The following is a 16023-nucleotide window of genomic DNA, read 5'->3' on the forward strand; positions in this document are numbered from 1 at the left end:
TCTTCAGCTATTTAAAGATGTTAATATAGATAGTTAGAGTATTCAGTTCAGCTCAGTCACTCAGTCGTGTCCGACTCTTTGCGACCCCATGAATCTCAGCATGCCAGGCCTCCCTGTCTATCACCAACTCCCGGAGTTCACTCAGACTCACGTCCATCGAGTCCGTGATGCCATCCAGCCATCTCATCCTCTGTCGTCCCCTTCTCCTCCTGCCCCCAATCCCTCCCAGCATCAGAGTCTTTTCCAATGAGTCAACTTTTCGCATGAGGTGGCCAAAGTACTGGAGTTTCAGCTTTAGCATCATTACTTCCAAAGAACACCCAGAACTGATCTCCTTCAGAATGGACTGGTTGGATCTCCTTGCAGTCCAAGGGACTCTCAAGAGTCTTCTCCAACACCACAGTTCAAAAGTATCAATTCTTTGGCACTCAGCCTTCTTCACAGTCCAACTCTCACATCCGTACATGACCACTGGAAAAACCATAGCCTTGACTAGATGGACCTTTGTTGGCAAAGTAATGTCTCTGCTTTTCAATGTGCTATCTAGGTTGGTCATAACTTTCCTTCCAAGGAGTAAGCATCTTTTAATTTCATGGCTGCAGTCACCATCTGCTGTGATTTTGGAGCCCAAAAACATAAAATCTGACACTGTTTCCACAGTTTCCCCATCTATTTCCCATGAAGTGATGGGACTGGATGCCATGATCTTATACTTCATTTTAAACAGGCAACTAGTGATACACCGAAGTCCAGTTTATAGATAATGGTTCCTGTTTCTCTGCCACCTGCTCTCACCTCATTCCAGAACTCCCACTAGCATGAGAGCTGCTGTTAAAAAGAATAACACCTCCAGAAAAAACCTGTGGGTTCAAAAAGGGACACTTGGCACTGTGTGAGAGGTAGTACGTGCTGAGAAGAGCTAACCTAGGAGAAGACTCCCTCTCAGTGTTAATCTTCCTGTGTGATGGATGCTCATCCTTCAAAAACAGCTTTTCTCATACTGCCTCTACCTTCTTACTGTATTTTTGCATCTCATGAAGTTACAGTTATATTCACATCCTAGAATGTTTCCTACAGAACACTGACACTGAAAAATGTACCACAGTCAACTAAGTCTTTGAGATAATGTTTGTGATATCCCTGTCCTTGTCCACTTAATGTCCTCGCACATATATGGAACACCCTTTGGGAAATACTAAATCAGTATGGTCTGTGGTCAGGTTATACGTTAAGATGCATTAAGCTGTTTCAGATTGATTTTCTACTGAAACCTAGCCCAACTCAATTTCATAAAGGAATTGAGAAATTATAAATGACATTTATATGACATTTTTATGGTCTTTATTTTTTGTTTTTAAATTTAAACTGTTTGTATTTGAATAAGTAATACATGCATAGAATAATTCTAGCAGCCCTAAAAGGTAAATTTCTTTTCTACCCAAGACCTCTAATCTCTCTTCCCTCAGTCAGATACTGTGAGGTGTCTTTACAGAATTAGCCATGCATGTGTATGAAACTAATTTTCTTTTTTTTCCTTCTTTCTATCTCTTTTTCTTAACCACCTTTTTCTCTCCATTCATCTCTTCCTTCTTCAAAAAGGAGCATACTATATGCACAGTTCTTTGCCTGCTTTTTTACCCACTCCATTTCTAAGAGATCTGTTTATCAGTTTATGTAAAGATATGTTGTAATCTTTTAAATGGTTAATCATATTCCATCATTTATCATATAGATAGACCTTGAATTATTTGATCAGTCTAATATTAAATATTAAGTATTTTGATAATAACTCTTTGGGCATAAAATCCCTAGAAGTAGAATTACTTGACCAGTGGATATATGAATTTTAAATACCCATGAACACTGCCATGTTACTCTCTGAAGAGGTATAAGTTTTAATTTCTTTAGTTATTGTGAATGTAAGCATTTTTACAAACGGTAAACCTTTTGTATTTCTTTTTTCTATGAACTGTTTATGTCCTTTGCCCAGTTTTCTTTAATTTTTTTTGTCTTACTGATTTCTAATAGCTGTTTAATACTATTTAGCCCTTTGTTCTATCCATATGGAGAGTGTTTTTCAAAATGATGGTAATTTTGAAGCTAAAGTACTTTGAGAACTAGCTTAAAGTGAGGGTGCTGAGAACAGGAGAAATTGGGGTCTTAAAGAAAAAGATAAAAGTTCACCTGCTCAAAATACTCCCCAGTTCTGGCCTTTAAGCCAGAAAATTTCTGTTTTCCTCTTTTGTACAGCCTCTGACATCTGGGACTCCACATTTTGGGTAGTACTGTTAACTGACATGTATTAAATGGTAAACTCGTTACATACATTTTCATGTGTTGGCCTCCTATGAACCTCTTGAGTAGGGTCAGGAATTGAGGTAGTAGTTTTCAGTGTTTTCAGCACTAGAATTCTTTATAAGGAATTCTTGCTCTGAAAGTAAATGTATAAAATATATAAAATGTGATTTTTTAAAAAAATCAATAGATGGATTCCCCAAGAAGTTTAGCATCTTCATTGTCTGTCTGTATAATCAGCATTCTTTCAGGATTCCAGGAATCTGGGCCACATACTTTCAGATTCACTGAAGTAGAATATGGTATTAATTAAATTACAATAGGAAAAAATTAAAATTATAGCCTCAAATTTCCTGGTTGGCTAGGAAAACTGCTCTACAACTGCAGCCTTATCTAATTTAGACTAGCTTGCATACAGATAGGTACCACAAAATCGCCAGGGGTATGGAGTCTAAAGTGAATCACCAGTCTAAATGTTTCCCTCTTACAGATGAAACTGTTTATACCAGAGTGGATTAGTATCTTGCCATGCAGAGGCTTACATTACATTATAATTTGATTTTTTTTAATTGAAGGATAATTGCTTTACAGAATTTTGTTGGTTTCTGTCAAACCTCAACAATAATTTGATTTTTAAGATCACATTTTTAGAAGATTAAGTGTGGTTCTGATTTTCTCTTTATATTCTAGTGTTACAAGGGTAGAAAGACAAATGAAGAAAAAGTTAATTTTTATGGAGTTAAGATTAATTTTTTTTTCTAACATAACCAGACTTTTATCATTTTGCCTTTAAAATTGTTCCTGTATCTGTACCACAGTAAACATGTGATGGTTCTGGAATATTATGAAATAAACTGGGCAGAGACCAAATTAGTTTCAGGTAGTATGTCACTGAAAAGGCCCGTTGATACATGTTAAGAACTTAAGCAAATATTAAAATTAAAGGGCATTTTAGTTCGTTTCTGCCCTGTATTGGTAAATATTTTAAATAATAAATTTAGTTATTGAACAGAGGAATTTATAAATAAAGAGCTGATATGGCTCTGTCCATTTAAAGGGAAACTAGGCCTAAAAATCTTAAATTACTTTTAAAATTTGTGTATATGGTAAGGCACAGGGATTGCTTCTTTTAAAGGATAGTGACTTTGGGAATGTATTTGTGTTAGATTTGTTACTTTTGTGATTTTGGCCCACTTTAATTTGGCTGAAGCAAAATTAATTCATAATGAGAAATGTTTTAAGGCTAATATGGTCTTTTAAACAGGAAAAGCAAAGAGGACACTAGGACTCACTACTGAGAGAAGAGAAATGATATGAGATGACAAATCTAGTAAAAGGATTTCAATGCCTATAGATAAGAGTGTTTTTAACTTACTTGTCTGCTGCTAAGTCGCTTCAGTCGTGTCTGACTCTGTGCGACCCCACTTGTCTAGTATGTCTCTTGTCCTGGTTAATTAAAATGTGTATTGTCTTTAAGAACTATCTGTTGACTTGGAATTTTTAATATTATTGCCCACATTTTTATAATACACAAATACAGAACTAGTATTTTTCTGAATACAGTCCAATTATTTTTTCCCTACTAAATTATTATTATGTGCACTTCTAGTAGATATCTAATCAACTACATTTATGTGTGTATGTTACTATATGTAAGCTGTAATAGTATCTTCTAATTATTAAACATCTGGTAGGTTAAGTCACTGTGCATGCTATATACTTTTTTCATTTTATTTCCAGTGCATAAATCTAGATCTCATTTTCCTCTTTTATATTTGAGAGAACTGTGGATTATAGAAATTAAATGAATTTACCCAAAGTCAAGTGACTTTGGGTAATTTACCCAATTTTTTGGGTATTTTGGGAATTTACTCAAAGTTTTAAGCGACAAAACTAGTGTTCGAATCCAAATTTCATTTTTTCCAAAGCCTTCATTTTGAAAATACACAATCTAGGTGCTTTCTTCTTCATCAAGTTCTTATAAGAACATTTATTAATTTACTGTTTCTTGATCCAGAACACTTTATCTTGGAATAAATGAAGATAACTGTTTCACCTATTAATGTTTGATTCATTTATTCAATTAATAAATACTAAAAAAATATGAATATATCCTCAACATCAAGTTAGAAAAGGGATTACTGTTGTATTCCATCCTGTCCATCAGCTTTTTGTTTTTTGTTTTTTTTAAAGAAATCTCTAATTACTGTCTTCTAGTAACTTGTTCTTGCTCTGCCAAACCCCTTGAAAGAAGTCATGGAGTTGGTTGGATTTTTCTGTTCTTTTTTTTTTTTTTTTTTTGTCTATTTCTTCATTAGGTTCTGCATACTAGATATGCACATCCATTTGCCCTTTTCATAAGACTCTCTCTCTTTCCCCCATTCCCCATTTTGTTATACCTTTAAATTGTTTGGCTTTTCTTTTATTTGCTATTGATAATGTCTTCCACCACATTTTTACTTTACTTTGTTATCTTACAGCTTTTCCAATTTCCTATTTTCAATTTTCTGACATATTTCCAAAACTTAAATCTGCTTTTGATATTTTAGTAGGAAAACTTTCAATTGTAGATATGGATACCAGCATTTTCCTATTAAAAAGTCTTTCTTCAAAGCATAAAACTCTGTTAGAAACCTTGTTATAGGCCAGATTTTAAACCCTAAAGGCTAGTGAAATGGATTTTGTATATTTCGTCCAGTTATGGGTGGGTTTTTATTTTTATGTAAATGAGTATGGAAATCTACTTCTTTTGATATTAGCATGTTTATTTTCAGTATCTTAGTATAAAGAATAGCATATAAATACTTGGTTTTATTGTTTTCAGTATGTAGCACTTCTGGTATTTTGAAAGAATTTCAGTGTTAGCTCCCAGTTAATAATTATTATGTCATTCACTTATAGGGTGTATTTGACCATCGAGTGAAATGCTGGCAGAAATGGGAAGATGCCCAAATTACTTTGCTCAAAAAACGTGAAACTGAAGCAAAAATGATGGTTGCTAACAAACCAGATAAAATACAGCAAGCTAAAAATGAAATAAGAGAGGTGATTAATACAAAATGCTTTTACTTATCTCTTTTACCCAAGTTTTCCATTAAGTCATTCATATATGCATAATTTTTCATGAATTTTTTTCTGAACCATTCAACACTTAGCAGTTTTTTTCATAATTTGTAAACTGTTTTAGAATTACTTTAACATTTTGATCATCGTAAAAATCTCCAGCAGCCTTTGTTACTTTCACATAATTATGGAATGGATAAAGAAGCATACAAGGAAAACATTTAAATTAACCTTTCTTTTGAGATAATTTGATTTCAGATAATTACTTATATATTATCCCCCATATATATGTATTATATATGGTATTTTAGTAAATTTGTATAAGTTTATTATAATTTATACACTTCTTTTGCCATGCTTCAATAAGGAAATTGAAGAGGTAGGACAACCTTTATATTACTTAAAGTAAATGTACCTGCTCTTTGAAGAGTATGTACCAATGTTTCGGTTACATAGTGGGAAAATATCATTCCATTGCTTAAATCTTGATTTATTTTATTTTTAGCTGTTCCATTGGTCACTAATCACAACGTTCATTGTTTCTGTAGTGAGTTTAATGTTTACTAATAGCTCTTCAATAGACCATAATTGCATTTTTTTTTTAATCTGGACATTACACCATTACAAAAATGTTTTCTAAATGTATGTCATATAATTTTTCTAATTATTTCCATGGGCATATAAATTGTGAACATGTTTTCTTGAAATTAGGCAAATATTATTGATATATTTTGAAATAATTTAAAGTTGTATAAAGAAATGAGAGGATTATACTCTTAGCATTGCTGAATTATTTGATGGTGAACTTTATATTCAAAATCTTTTCATCTAAATTAAGATGTGGAGATTATAATTCATTAAGCACTATAATATCCTGATCTTGAGTATATCTGATAGTAAAATATTAATGGAAATTAAGCTGATAATGCACTTCCAGTACTGGAAAGTTAGATACAAGTTTGAGTGATGCCAAACTGGGTCTTGCCAGTGGTGAGCTTTCAGGATTTTTAGGCATAAATTAAATGAGTGGTCATAACAGCTAGTTCTAATGATTCTTCCCAGGCAAGAGTTAAAAATCTTATCTTTTGTTTTTGTCAGTGGGAGGCAAAAGTACAACAAGGAGAAAGAGATTTTGAACAGATCTCTAAAACAATTCGAAAAGAAGTGGGAAGATTTGAGGCAAGTATAATAATTTTACACTTTTCTTAACAACGGGGTCACATTTTGCTGTGATACTGTGGTAAAATCAAATTTAGTTTTGTACTAATGGAGCTTTTTTCCCCATTTATTATATTTCAACAGAAAGAACGAGTGAAAGATTTTAAAACTGTTATTATCAAGTACTTAGAATCATTAGTACAAACACAACAACAGGTAAGGTAATTTTTTTTTTTTTTATAACTTACAGACTTCTAGAACTTGTTTTTGATATACTTTTTTATTTTAAAGATGATAACCAATGAAATGAGCTTTTAAACTTGAGAAGCAATAAATGGAGTAGAAAAAACCAAAGCTAGCAAAGGGAAAATAAAATGGTACAGTAAAAGTAACTGGAAATCCTCAAGTCCTTCTTGGGGCTCCCCTGGTAGCTTAGGTGGTAAACAGTCTGCAATGCAGGAGATGCAGGTTCGATTCTGAATCGGGAAGATCCCCTGGAGAAGGAAATGGCAATCCACTCCAGTATTGTTGCCTGGAGAATCCCATGGACAGACCATGGGGTCACAGAGAGTGGGCCATGACTGAGCAACTTAACACTCACTTTGAAGTTCTTTTTGCCTCTACTCCTAACCCCTAGGAGAGAGAGAGGTTTCTCAATTTTAGACTTTAGAGAAACATGCTGTACTATTTTTCCTTTTTTCTCTGTCTTCCCAGTTTTATTTCTCTATTGATTGCAGATGTTTAAATATATTCTTATAGTAAGTTCTCTTTCATACTAGCTAGAACTTAAACTAAAAACTAAGTTTTGAAGGTTTTTTAAAGAATATTGTTTTTGCTTTAGTTTGGGTTTCATGTTGATTGTATACCACAAGTGGCATTTGTCTCCTTAAATAGAGAAAACCATGGGTTTTCGTTATAGTAAAGAAAAGTCTGTAACAAGATAATAGAGATTTTTTTCCCCTGTGTACTTTAATGTAACTTTGAGTAGTATGTCAAATTATTTAATATCTTGAACAGAAGGATTTCTTCCCCCAGTTCTTTTAAAACTATATAATAAAATTTTAAATTAGGTGATAACATTGTATCTTCAATTTTTTTAATATATTTTAAGTACTTAGTTCATAAAATCAGATTTTTTAAATGGAAAAATTAGTTTATATAAGCTTGTCTTTAAAAGAATTGTTTTAAACTTAATGTTACTTTTTATGTCAATCTGTACTATTTTCTGGACTATCCAGAAAAGACCAACAGCTAATTCTTTCCAGTGTCTTTTTCGCTTTCTTGCTTGGATGTTTTCTTTTCTTCCTTCTTTATCACTCTTTTTGGCTGGCAATAACATAAAATGTGAATATTCTCTGAATTAGGAGATGTTATCACTTTATATTGGAAAAGCTCTTTGCAGTTTTATTATTTAAGGTAATCTTATATAGTTTACACTAGCAAAACTTTTTATATATACAGTTTTGCATAAATTGTAACTTTTTAGGTATTTTTTAAATTGTGTTTTTTATTACAGAAATTGAAATTAGCCATGAATAGTTAATATTTTTAAGTAATTTATAAACTAATTATATTGATAAGCTGTATAAGGGAATTTAGATGGTCCCTTTAAGAATCAGACTTTAGTAAATGTTATTTATTATTAGTTAGATTTTTTTAATGCTTCATGAAATATATATATGACAGATTATAAGAATATGTTTTATTATCATCCACAGCTGATAAAATACTGGGAGGCATTCCTACCTGAGGCCAAAGCCATTGCCTAGCAAGAAGATTATTCCTGTTAAGAAGATCTTGGATGCTTGTTCCAGTTATGCAGAATTCCATAGTGAAATCATTAAAAACCATCTAAATAAACCACTATATATTTTATGAATTACATGTGGTTTTTTATAAATATATATTCTGACATTTTATTACAAGCTGCATGTCCTGACCGTCTTTGAATTAAGTGGACTGTGGCATGACATTCTGCAATACTTTGCTGAATTGAACACTATTGTGTCTTAAATACTTGCACTAAAAAGTGCACTGCGAGGCCAGAAAATTTTACAATATTTTTTCTTTACAGTATGTTCTGTAGTGTGTTCACCCTCTTTATGAAGTGAATTATCAATGCATTGATTAATGTTCACTTATACATTCCTGTACAGAAATTATGATTTTGTGATTACAGTAATAAAATTATATTCCTTGTGAAGTATTAGTAACAAATTATTTGGGTATGTAAACATATTAGAAGTCTTTTGAAAGCATTTTAATACAAAGAAACTTTTTCTTTTAGATGTATTTAGGTGATGCTATGATCATTAATTTTTTAATTGACCAAAAAAGCTGAACTCTTTCATTACTAAGTCACTAAATGAAGGTTAATTAAGTTTTGTTTTTGCAAAATCATCATAAACCAAAGAACATTTATCTCTTGGTTCATCTTTGAGAGATGCTTTTTGTCTTGAGTAAAGGAGTAAATAGTTGTCTTGTTTTTTATCCTTTCCTATTATAAGTGCCCAATTTAACAATTAAAAAAATATTTATCTGTTTCTGTTACAGGTCCTATGGATTTTGCTCATCTTCTATTACCTTCAAAGTCTAAGACTTTGCATATATTTAATTTATTCCTTACCTTGCCTTTTTTTTGTTGTTTTAAGCTAAAAGATCATCTGTGGTCATCGTTGACAGAGAAAAGTGCTGTGCTAAAATACCCAGTGATTTGATGAATAGCCAATGATGGTACAAAGCAAATTTGAAGTAAAGTGAAATTTGTCTTTGGCAACCATCTCACCTATTTCTGTATCATGTTTACATGGCAGTTATATAATCCTTGATGTTGATGAAAATTTAAGTTGTGACTAGCATCAGACTTTTCTTAAAGATGCTCCTCAGTTGTGTCTCCCTTCTGGAAGGGTAAGATGTATGTGTAACTGAGTCTTTTCTAACAGCTTACTGAACACAGTTAACGTAGCAGAGTCTCCTCAGGCGATGTTTGTGCACTTCTTTTAGTTGAAATTTTTAGCCTCTTGTAGGTATTGTTCATATTTATAATCCTAGAACCTAGAAGAATACCTGACACTTATAGGTTAATAATAAAGACTTGATGAATTGAACAGAAAAAAAAAAAATCCCGGACGATGCAAAATAATGTTTGCCGTCTTAAGAACAAGGAGAAACTGAATCGGAAACAGTACAGTCTTCTGTTGTTGCTTCTCTTGGAGGTGACTTAGATACTTTTAAGAAATGAGTAATTCATATTAATATATATCAGATCCTATCTTGTTGTCTTGTTAATACTGAGCAAAATATAGGCTTACTGGGAACAGTTCCACTATAATGAGGTTTTAGTATTAGGTATATAGTTTTGTTACTTCCAAATATTCAGTTTACACATAGGATAGTAACTTAGTTATTCAAGCAGAAATCTTCAATTCTGCTCTGATATATTTATAACAACCTCCAGGACCACCAAATAAAATAATAAATATTTTCGGATTTAAGCTGAAGAGAGTAACAGACCTGAGTCCATTCCAGATTCCATTCCCCTTAACAATCTTTTTATTAAAACATAAAGAGAGTATTGGAAATTTCAAATAAATTATGTGAGCCTCTGATACAGGATTTAATTTCTTCAGCACTACAGTCATCTTTAGCCATCAGTCTTCACATCTTACTAAAATACTTTGATTCCAAGTAAATAGAACAGCAAGAGCATTAATATAATCTTTTAGTTATGAACATACGAGTTTAATTTTTTTTTCTTTAACCAGATAAAAGATAAAGAAGGACTAAAGCAGCATAATACAGCAGAACAAACCGAACTTGGAGTCAACATACTCAGTAGCTGTGTGACCCATCTATAAAACAAGGGTATAAAACTGATTCCTAAAGTGCCTTTCTACTTTAAAATATGTTGTTTACCAAGCTTTAGCATAAACATTATTCTATTAGAGAGTCAAATTCTAATCAAAATCACCTTCTATTAATAACGTAAAAGCAAGGCTAAAGCAAAATAAATGTGTATAAAAATATTATTTCTAAAATATTTCTAAAACATAAGTTTTTTATTGTATTTTTGATGAGTAATTTCAACTATCCACCTTTTTTATACATATATATATATATATATTAATCTCATACCCTTGTTTCATTGTTGGCTACTCTTTAACCTTTTTATTATTCAGATATAGCAAAGTTTTACCAATTTCTTGTGTAGATTGTTTCATAAGTGGCTTTTAAATATAAAATAAGTCTCTTAACAAATCAGGTTTCTTTAAAGGAGGGAAATCAGATGAGTAAAAATGGAAGATTATAATCCTTTAAAAAAATATTTCTTGATGTCTAAGGAAGTTACAGAGATTTTCATTTTTCTGTCCTATAGCATGTGACTAGTTATGAAGCCAAGTGTCTACTTCACTTTCTTGTTATGGCTCCCTGCATGGGCAGTCATGTGAATAACAAGACTCAAGACTATAGATAGAAGGAGCGAACGTCATCCTGTTTTAGAGGAAGGAAGGTCACTGGTAGGAGGGAAGACAACAGCTGTGAAAAGGAAGTGCAGTCACTGACTTGAGATCTTTGGACACATTTCCATATCCACCAGCAGGAAATGTATATGTTACCATATCTGTGATATAATCTGTTTCAAAGTATTGAAAAAAGAATAAAATCCAGAATCAAACAGGTTTCATTTCTAATCCTCACAGTGAAGGATATGGTTTCAAGTAATAAGATAAACGATTGGCCAGACACAGAAATAGCAAGAAGAGGGAAGAAATTACAACAGGAGTTGTATCAGAATTGTTGATTACTCCACCTTTGTAATCAAGGCCATGAGGAGAGGTCACGGTGATCTGTGGATGAGGTCCTTAGTGTTAACAGACCAATAGAAATACGATGTGAGCCACATACATAATTTTCAGTTTTCTTTACCCATATTTTAAAGAGTAAATGAAACAGGTAAAGTTAATTTTTAACTGAGTAGCTCTGAAATATTTTAGCATGCAATCCAGTATATTAAAAATTACTGTGATGTTTTACATTCTGTTTTTTGTGCTAAGTGTTCTATATCCCCTGTTTCACACTTTGATTGTATATGCATTCAGACTAGCCACATGTTAAGTGATTGGTTGTCACATGTGGCTAGTGGCTGTGACTCTGGGCAGTTCAGATTTAGATAATTGCATGAAACTGGAAAAGGAGAGTTATGTCCAACAGCGATTTTTTTTGTTTACCACTCCAAATCCAGTGAAGTGTTAAAAGCTAAATGAAAGGGACTTGTTGGTGTTGCTCTCAAAAGCAAATACAGTTCAGGTATAAGACTTGGTGGCGCAGTGCTTTGCAAGTAGTGAGCGCTCGTACCATTCCACAAGTGGAAAGTTAGAGACTCTAGTACAACTTCCTTATTTTACAGATAAACAAACCCAGAATCTAAATCGTTATCTTGAACTGATTTTTCTTAAATCTGTTGAAGGTAAACATTCTTCCTTGAAACTGTATGGAAAAAGATATATTAGCAATTCTTCTTCTAATCATAAACATTGAATTCTAGATAGTCCTTTGGTATACAGAGAATTTATTTCTTCATACTGTTACTTCAGAAGTGGCTAAGAATAGAAGATGGTACAAAACAGGAAAACTGTGGCTTGCTATCTGATCTTTTAATGCACATGAAAAAATTAAAAATCTTCATCTTCCTTCCTCTTGTCACATACTTTAATTCTCAAGAAATTGAATAAGTATTTTTCTTAATAAACTGAGTCAAATGGAAACTTTGTAATTAAAGACAAGGTGAAGCTGCCCGCTTGTTAATACACAGAAATTTTTCTTTTTTTATTAACATCAGTTAATGGGATTAAACTGATTTAAGGGACTGCTTTGAGGGAAAGAATTCTATTTTAAATTTATATATGTAACTGTTTAATAAAACTAAAGTCAGACAGAATCTAACAAAACTGAACAATAAATTGCCTTCTTGTTGCTTCCATAATCAAGTCTTGAGTTATCTTGATTTTAACCTATACGTATTTCCTAGATCTTTATTTCAGGTGGTTCTCAGTATATGTGTAAGTGTGTGTGGACTTGTGTGTGTACATGAATGTGCATGTGCATGCATGAGAGGAGGCTTTTTAACCAACACTTGCTGCTAAATTTCAGTTAAAAGTGCTTATCTTCTTGCAACTGAGGCACAAAATGCTTATGTTTTCATTTACATAGCTGAGATTTTTTTTTGCTAAGACCAATTTGAGTTGATTCTAGTTCCAAAATCTGTTCGCTTCTCATTTCTTCTCTTTCTCCTCACAAGATCTTGTGACCTTGATAAAGTCCAAATTATCCAGAACGTAGTTTCAAACCACTTTTCCTGTCTTGATCTTGCTCCGTGCTTTCACCCACCTTTTGCTTTAATCAAATGATGATTGTGAGAATCATCGTCTTGTGAGAATGCGCTATCCTTTTATGGGTCAGTGCTGTTGATGTTGCCTTGTCTGAGTTAACTTTTTCCTCTTTACCAGCAACTCATTAAATCCTACTCAGTGTTCTATGAAGTCCACATCCTCCATATATCCTTTTTAGTCTTCTAACTAGAAGGAAGCAGAGAACTTCTGGATCTCTTAGCAGGACTCTGGTAACATTCTGCACCTTTCAGATTGTGTTTACTGATGTTTACCTTGCATTATAGCAGTCTTTCTACTTTGAGTAGTCTGTGCGCTTCTTGAAGAACGACTATGTGCTTGTTGTTTCTTCTAGAACCTAGTATGGTACAATCAAGGGAGGGTAATGGGGTGATGAAAAATACAATTATGCATCCAGTCTGCCTGTTTGAACCCTGGTTCAAGAATCTACATCATTGACTTAGAGAAAGTTATTTTTCTCTAAAACTTAAAGTTTCCTTATTTGTAAAATGGAAAGTAATAATAGTACCTGTTCAGGTGCTCCTTCAGGGGTTTAAGATAATTTGTGTGACTTTCTCAGCAATAGCATGTACTTAATAAATATTAGCTCTTATGCATCCAATAAATGTTTACTGAATATTTAATCTCAGTCTGAACAAAATGACCTGCATTTTGACTATTTTACCAGTCTTTACTGCTGCTTTAAAACAATGGGTGTACGCTTGACTAGGATCTAAATGGGCTTACCCAACAGGGTCCTTAGGGACAGAATAATCTGTCCCTAAGATCTGCTCTTAGAGCCCTGAGGCTAAGGATCAGGGATGGAGGGGAAGAAGGCTTGCAGACAAAATCCGTTTTTTTTCTTTTTTCAGCCAGCAAAAGCTTAGATCTACCCCCACTACAAAGATGCTGTAGTTAAATGAATCTTGTCAGAAAACTAGAGACTTTTAAAGAAGCTTGGGGACAAATGAAGGGTGAGAGAGAAGTGGGGCAGTTGCTTAGGGAGAGTTTGTTTCCACACAGAAACACATAGAAGAACCTTAAATATGTTGTAGATTAAGGGAAGTAGTAATCAATGGAGAAAAAAGGAGAGAAAAGATCTTGACAGCAGTTGTTGGAACAGTAATCATACAGACACCTGGTGAGGGCATGACACTGCAGTGGTAGCCATAAGGGAGATAGGGGGATGGTAAGGGGCCAGCATCACTCATTCACTTATGTAGTATTTGTTCAGTCTCTGCTGTATCAGGCACGGAAGTAATGGATTGGTTATCCGGGAAGAACAAGAAGGTTGTCTAGAATGATGCCTTGATTTCTGGCTTTGATGACTTAGGATACTTCTGCTTTGAATAACTGAGATAGTATGGGAGAGTTCTAGGCATGTTATATTGTTTCCACCATAGTTTATCACAGGATAGTGATAGAGTTCCCTGTGCTGTACATGCAGTAGGACTGTGTGTATCCATTCTGCATGTAATAGTTTGCATCTGCTAACCTCAGGCTCCCAATCCATCCCTGTCCCACCCACCATGTTTTTGATGTACCTTTGGGCATCCAAGATGAAAATACATGAAAACATAAGTCAGGACTAGATGTTGTGTCATCAAGGTAGAATGTGAACATGCTCTGTTCCTTAAAACCATGATTATTAATGAATGCCTTTGCTGAGGACAAAATATCACATACAAGTAACATCTAAGGGAAGAATGGAGGTGAGTAAGTCAGGTAAGTGCAAAGAGCCTCAGAAAAAAGGGGGAGTTTCTTCCTCTGAACAAAAAGGAAGGGAAAGAAGGCATTTCCATTATTGGGAAATAATGCCTGAATGCTTTTATTTTCTCAGTGAAATAGAAAATTAAACCATCATTAGGGAATACCAGCAGAAAAGCCAAAGAAAAGGGTGGGGGAGTGGGCACGGGGCACAGGAAAGTGGTAGGTGGCTAGAAAACAGAAACCGAGAAGAGTCAGAGCTATGGAAGAGTACCCACTTTCAAATAAGTTTGGAAATCATGAATTTAAAATGGAGTCAACCAAAATATCCATTTTTTTAAGCCATGAGAAAGCAAGACAAAGTCTGATTTATTCAAGATTAGGGATTGTTGGTGTATGTAAGAAAGCGAAGTGGGGGAGGATTTTGAATGATTAAAGACCAAAAAGATGAAGGTAAGTGAGGTGACAGGCACAGATTGGGGAACGTAGCTATGATGAGGTGAAAGAATAGTTTGGTAAGACGAAACAAGTCAAGAAAGCAGTCAAAGGAAACCTGCGTTTAAGAAACGACATTAATTGGTGTATTGCCACCTTTTTAAAAGAATAACTTCAATATGACAGCTGCATAGAGCTCTTACTGCAAAGCATAGAGCTCATAGTGCGGCAAAGGTTATTTCTGTGGGTTCTTCAAATTTACTTTTTGGTTTGCTAAAGTATTGAAAGCTTTTTGCATGTCAGCAGATAAAAATTGACTTTAGTCTTTTGAATTTTAAGTTAATGTCTATCTCATCAAATCACTCCATGTACATAGTCTGAAAACCAAACTAGCATCGGAAACACATAAAACACAGTGGTGCCCTGCCCCACAAACCACGATTTCCCTGGTCCTTTTCCTCAAAGATAACCTCTTTCTACACTGTTTCTTCTGCCATTTAAATACCTTCACATTTCTAAGTAGAATGTTGGAATCATCACTTTTAGACATCAGCCACATCTTTTTTATGGCAAATGAGAGTTTTTCTTTTATGCTACCATCCGTCTGCTTCATAACACTCGTCTCCCAGTGTAAAGTTTTTGGTTAAATCAGTATTCAGTATTTTCATTTTTAACGCCTTACAAATGTTCACTGCTGAAAGTTTTAGTATATTTAATTGTGATTGTCTTTTAAAAAAAAAACTTTTTAGAACAATACTAGAATTACGTAAAAACTGAGGGTAGTACACTTGGAGTTATATGCTGTATACCTTGCTTCTCTTATTATTAACATGTTAGTGTAGTACATCTGTTACAGTTAATGAATCAGTATAGTTATATTACTATTAACTAGCATGTATGCATGCTGTCATGTCCAACTCTGAGACCCCATGGCCTGTATCCTGCCAGTCTCCTCAGTCCATTTGATTTTCCAGACAAG

The 16023-nt window shown here is 33.5% G+C and overlaps 1 protein-coding gene across 2 annotated transcripts in view; it reads left to right on the forward strand.

Moving 5' to 3' along the window:
- SNX2 (sorting nexin 2) overlaps window positions 1-12496 on the forward strand; it is a 62528-nt gene extending 50032 nt beyond the window's left edge. The window contains exons 12-16 of one of the 2 annotated variants that reach the window (XM_027546972.1): window positions 5197-5340; window positions 5726-5737; window positions 6457-6537; window positions 6661-6732; window positions 8235-12496. In XM_027546972.1, coding sequence (XP_027402773.1) covers window positions 5197-5340; window positions 5726-5737; window positions 6457-6537; window positions 6661-6732; window positions 8235-8285 — 360 coding nt within the window. In that variant the 3' untranslated portion in view covers window positions 8286-12496. The remainder of the gene's footprint in view (window positions 1-5196; window positions 5341-5725; window positions 5738-6456; window positions 6538-6660; window positions 6733-8234) is intronic. The other variant, XM_027546973.1, reaches the window with a different exon arrangement.
- The last annotated feature ends 3527 nt before the right edge of the window (window positions 12497-16023 follow it).

The sequence above is a fragment of the Bos indicus x Bos taurus genome, chromosome 7 (assembly GCF_003369695.1).
Source record: "Bos indicus x Bos taurus breed Angus x Brahman F1 hybrid chromosome 7, Bos_hybrid_MaternalHap_v2.0, whole genome shotgun sequence".
NCBI classification, from domain to species: Eukaryota; Metazoa; Chordata; class Mammalia; order Artiodactyla; family Bovidae; genus Bos; species Bos indicus x Bos taurus.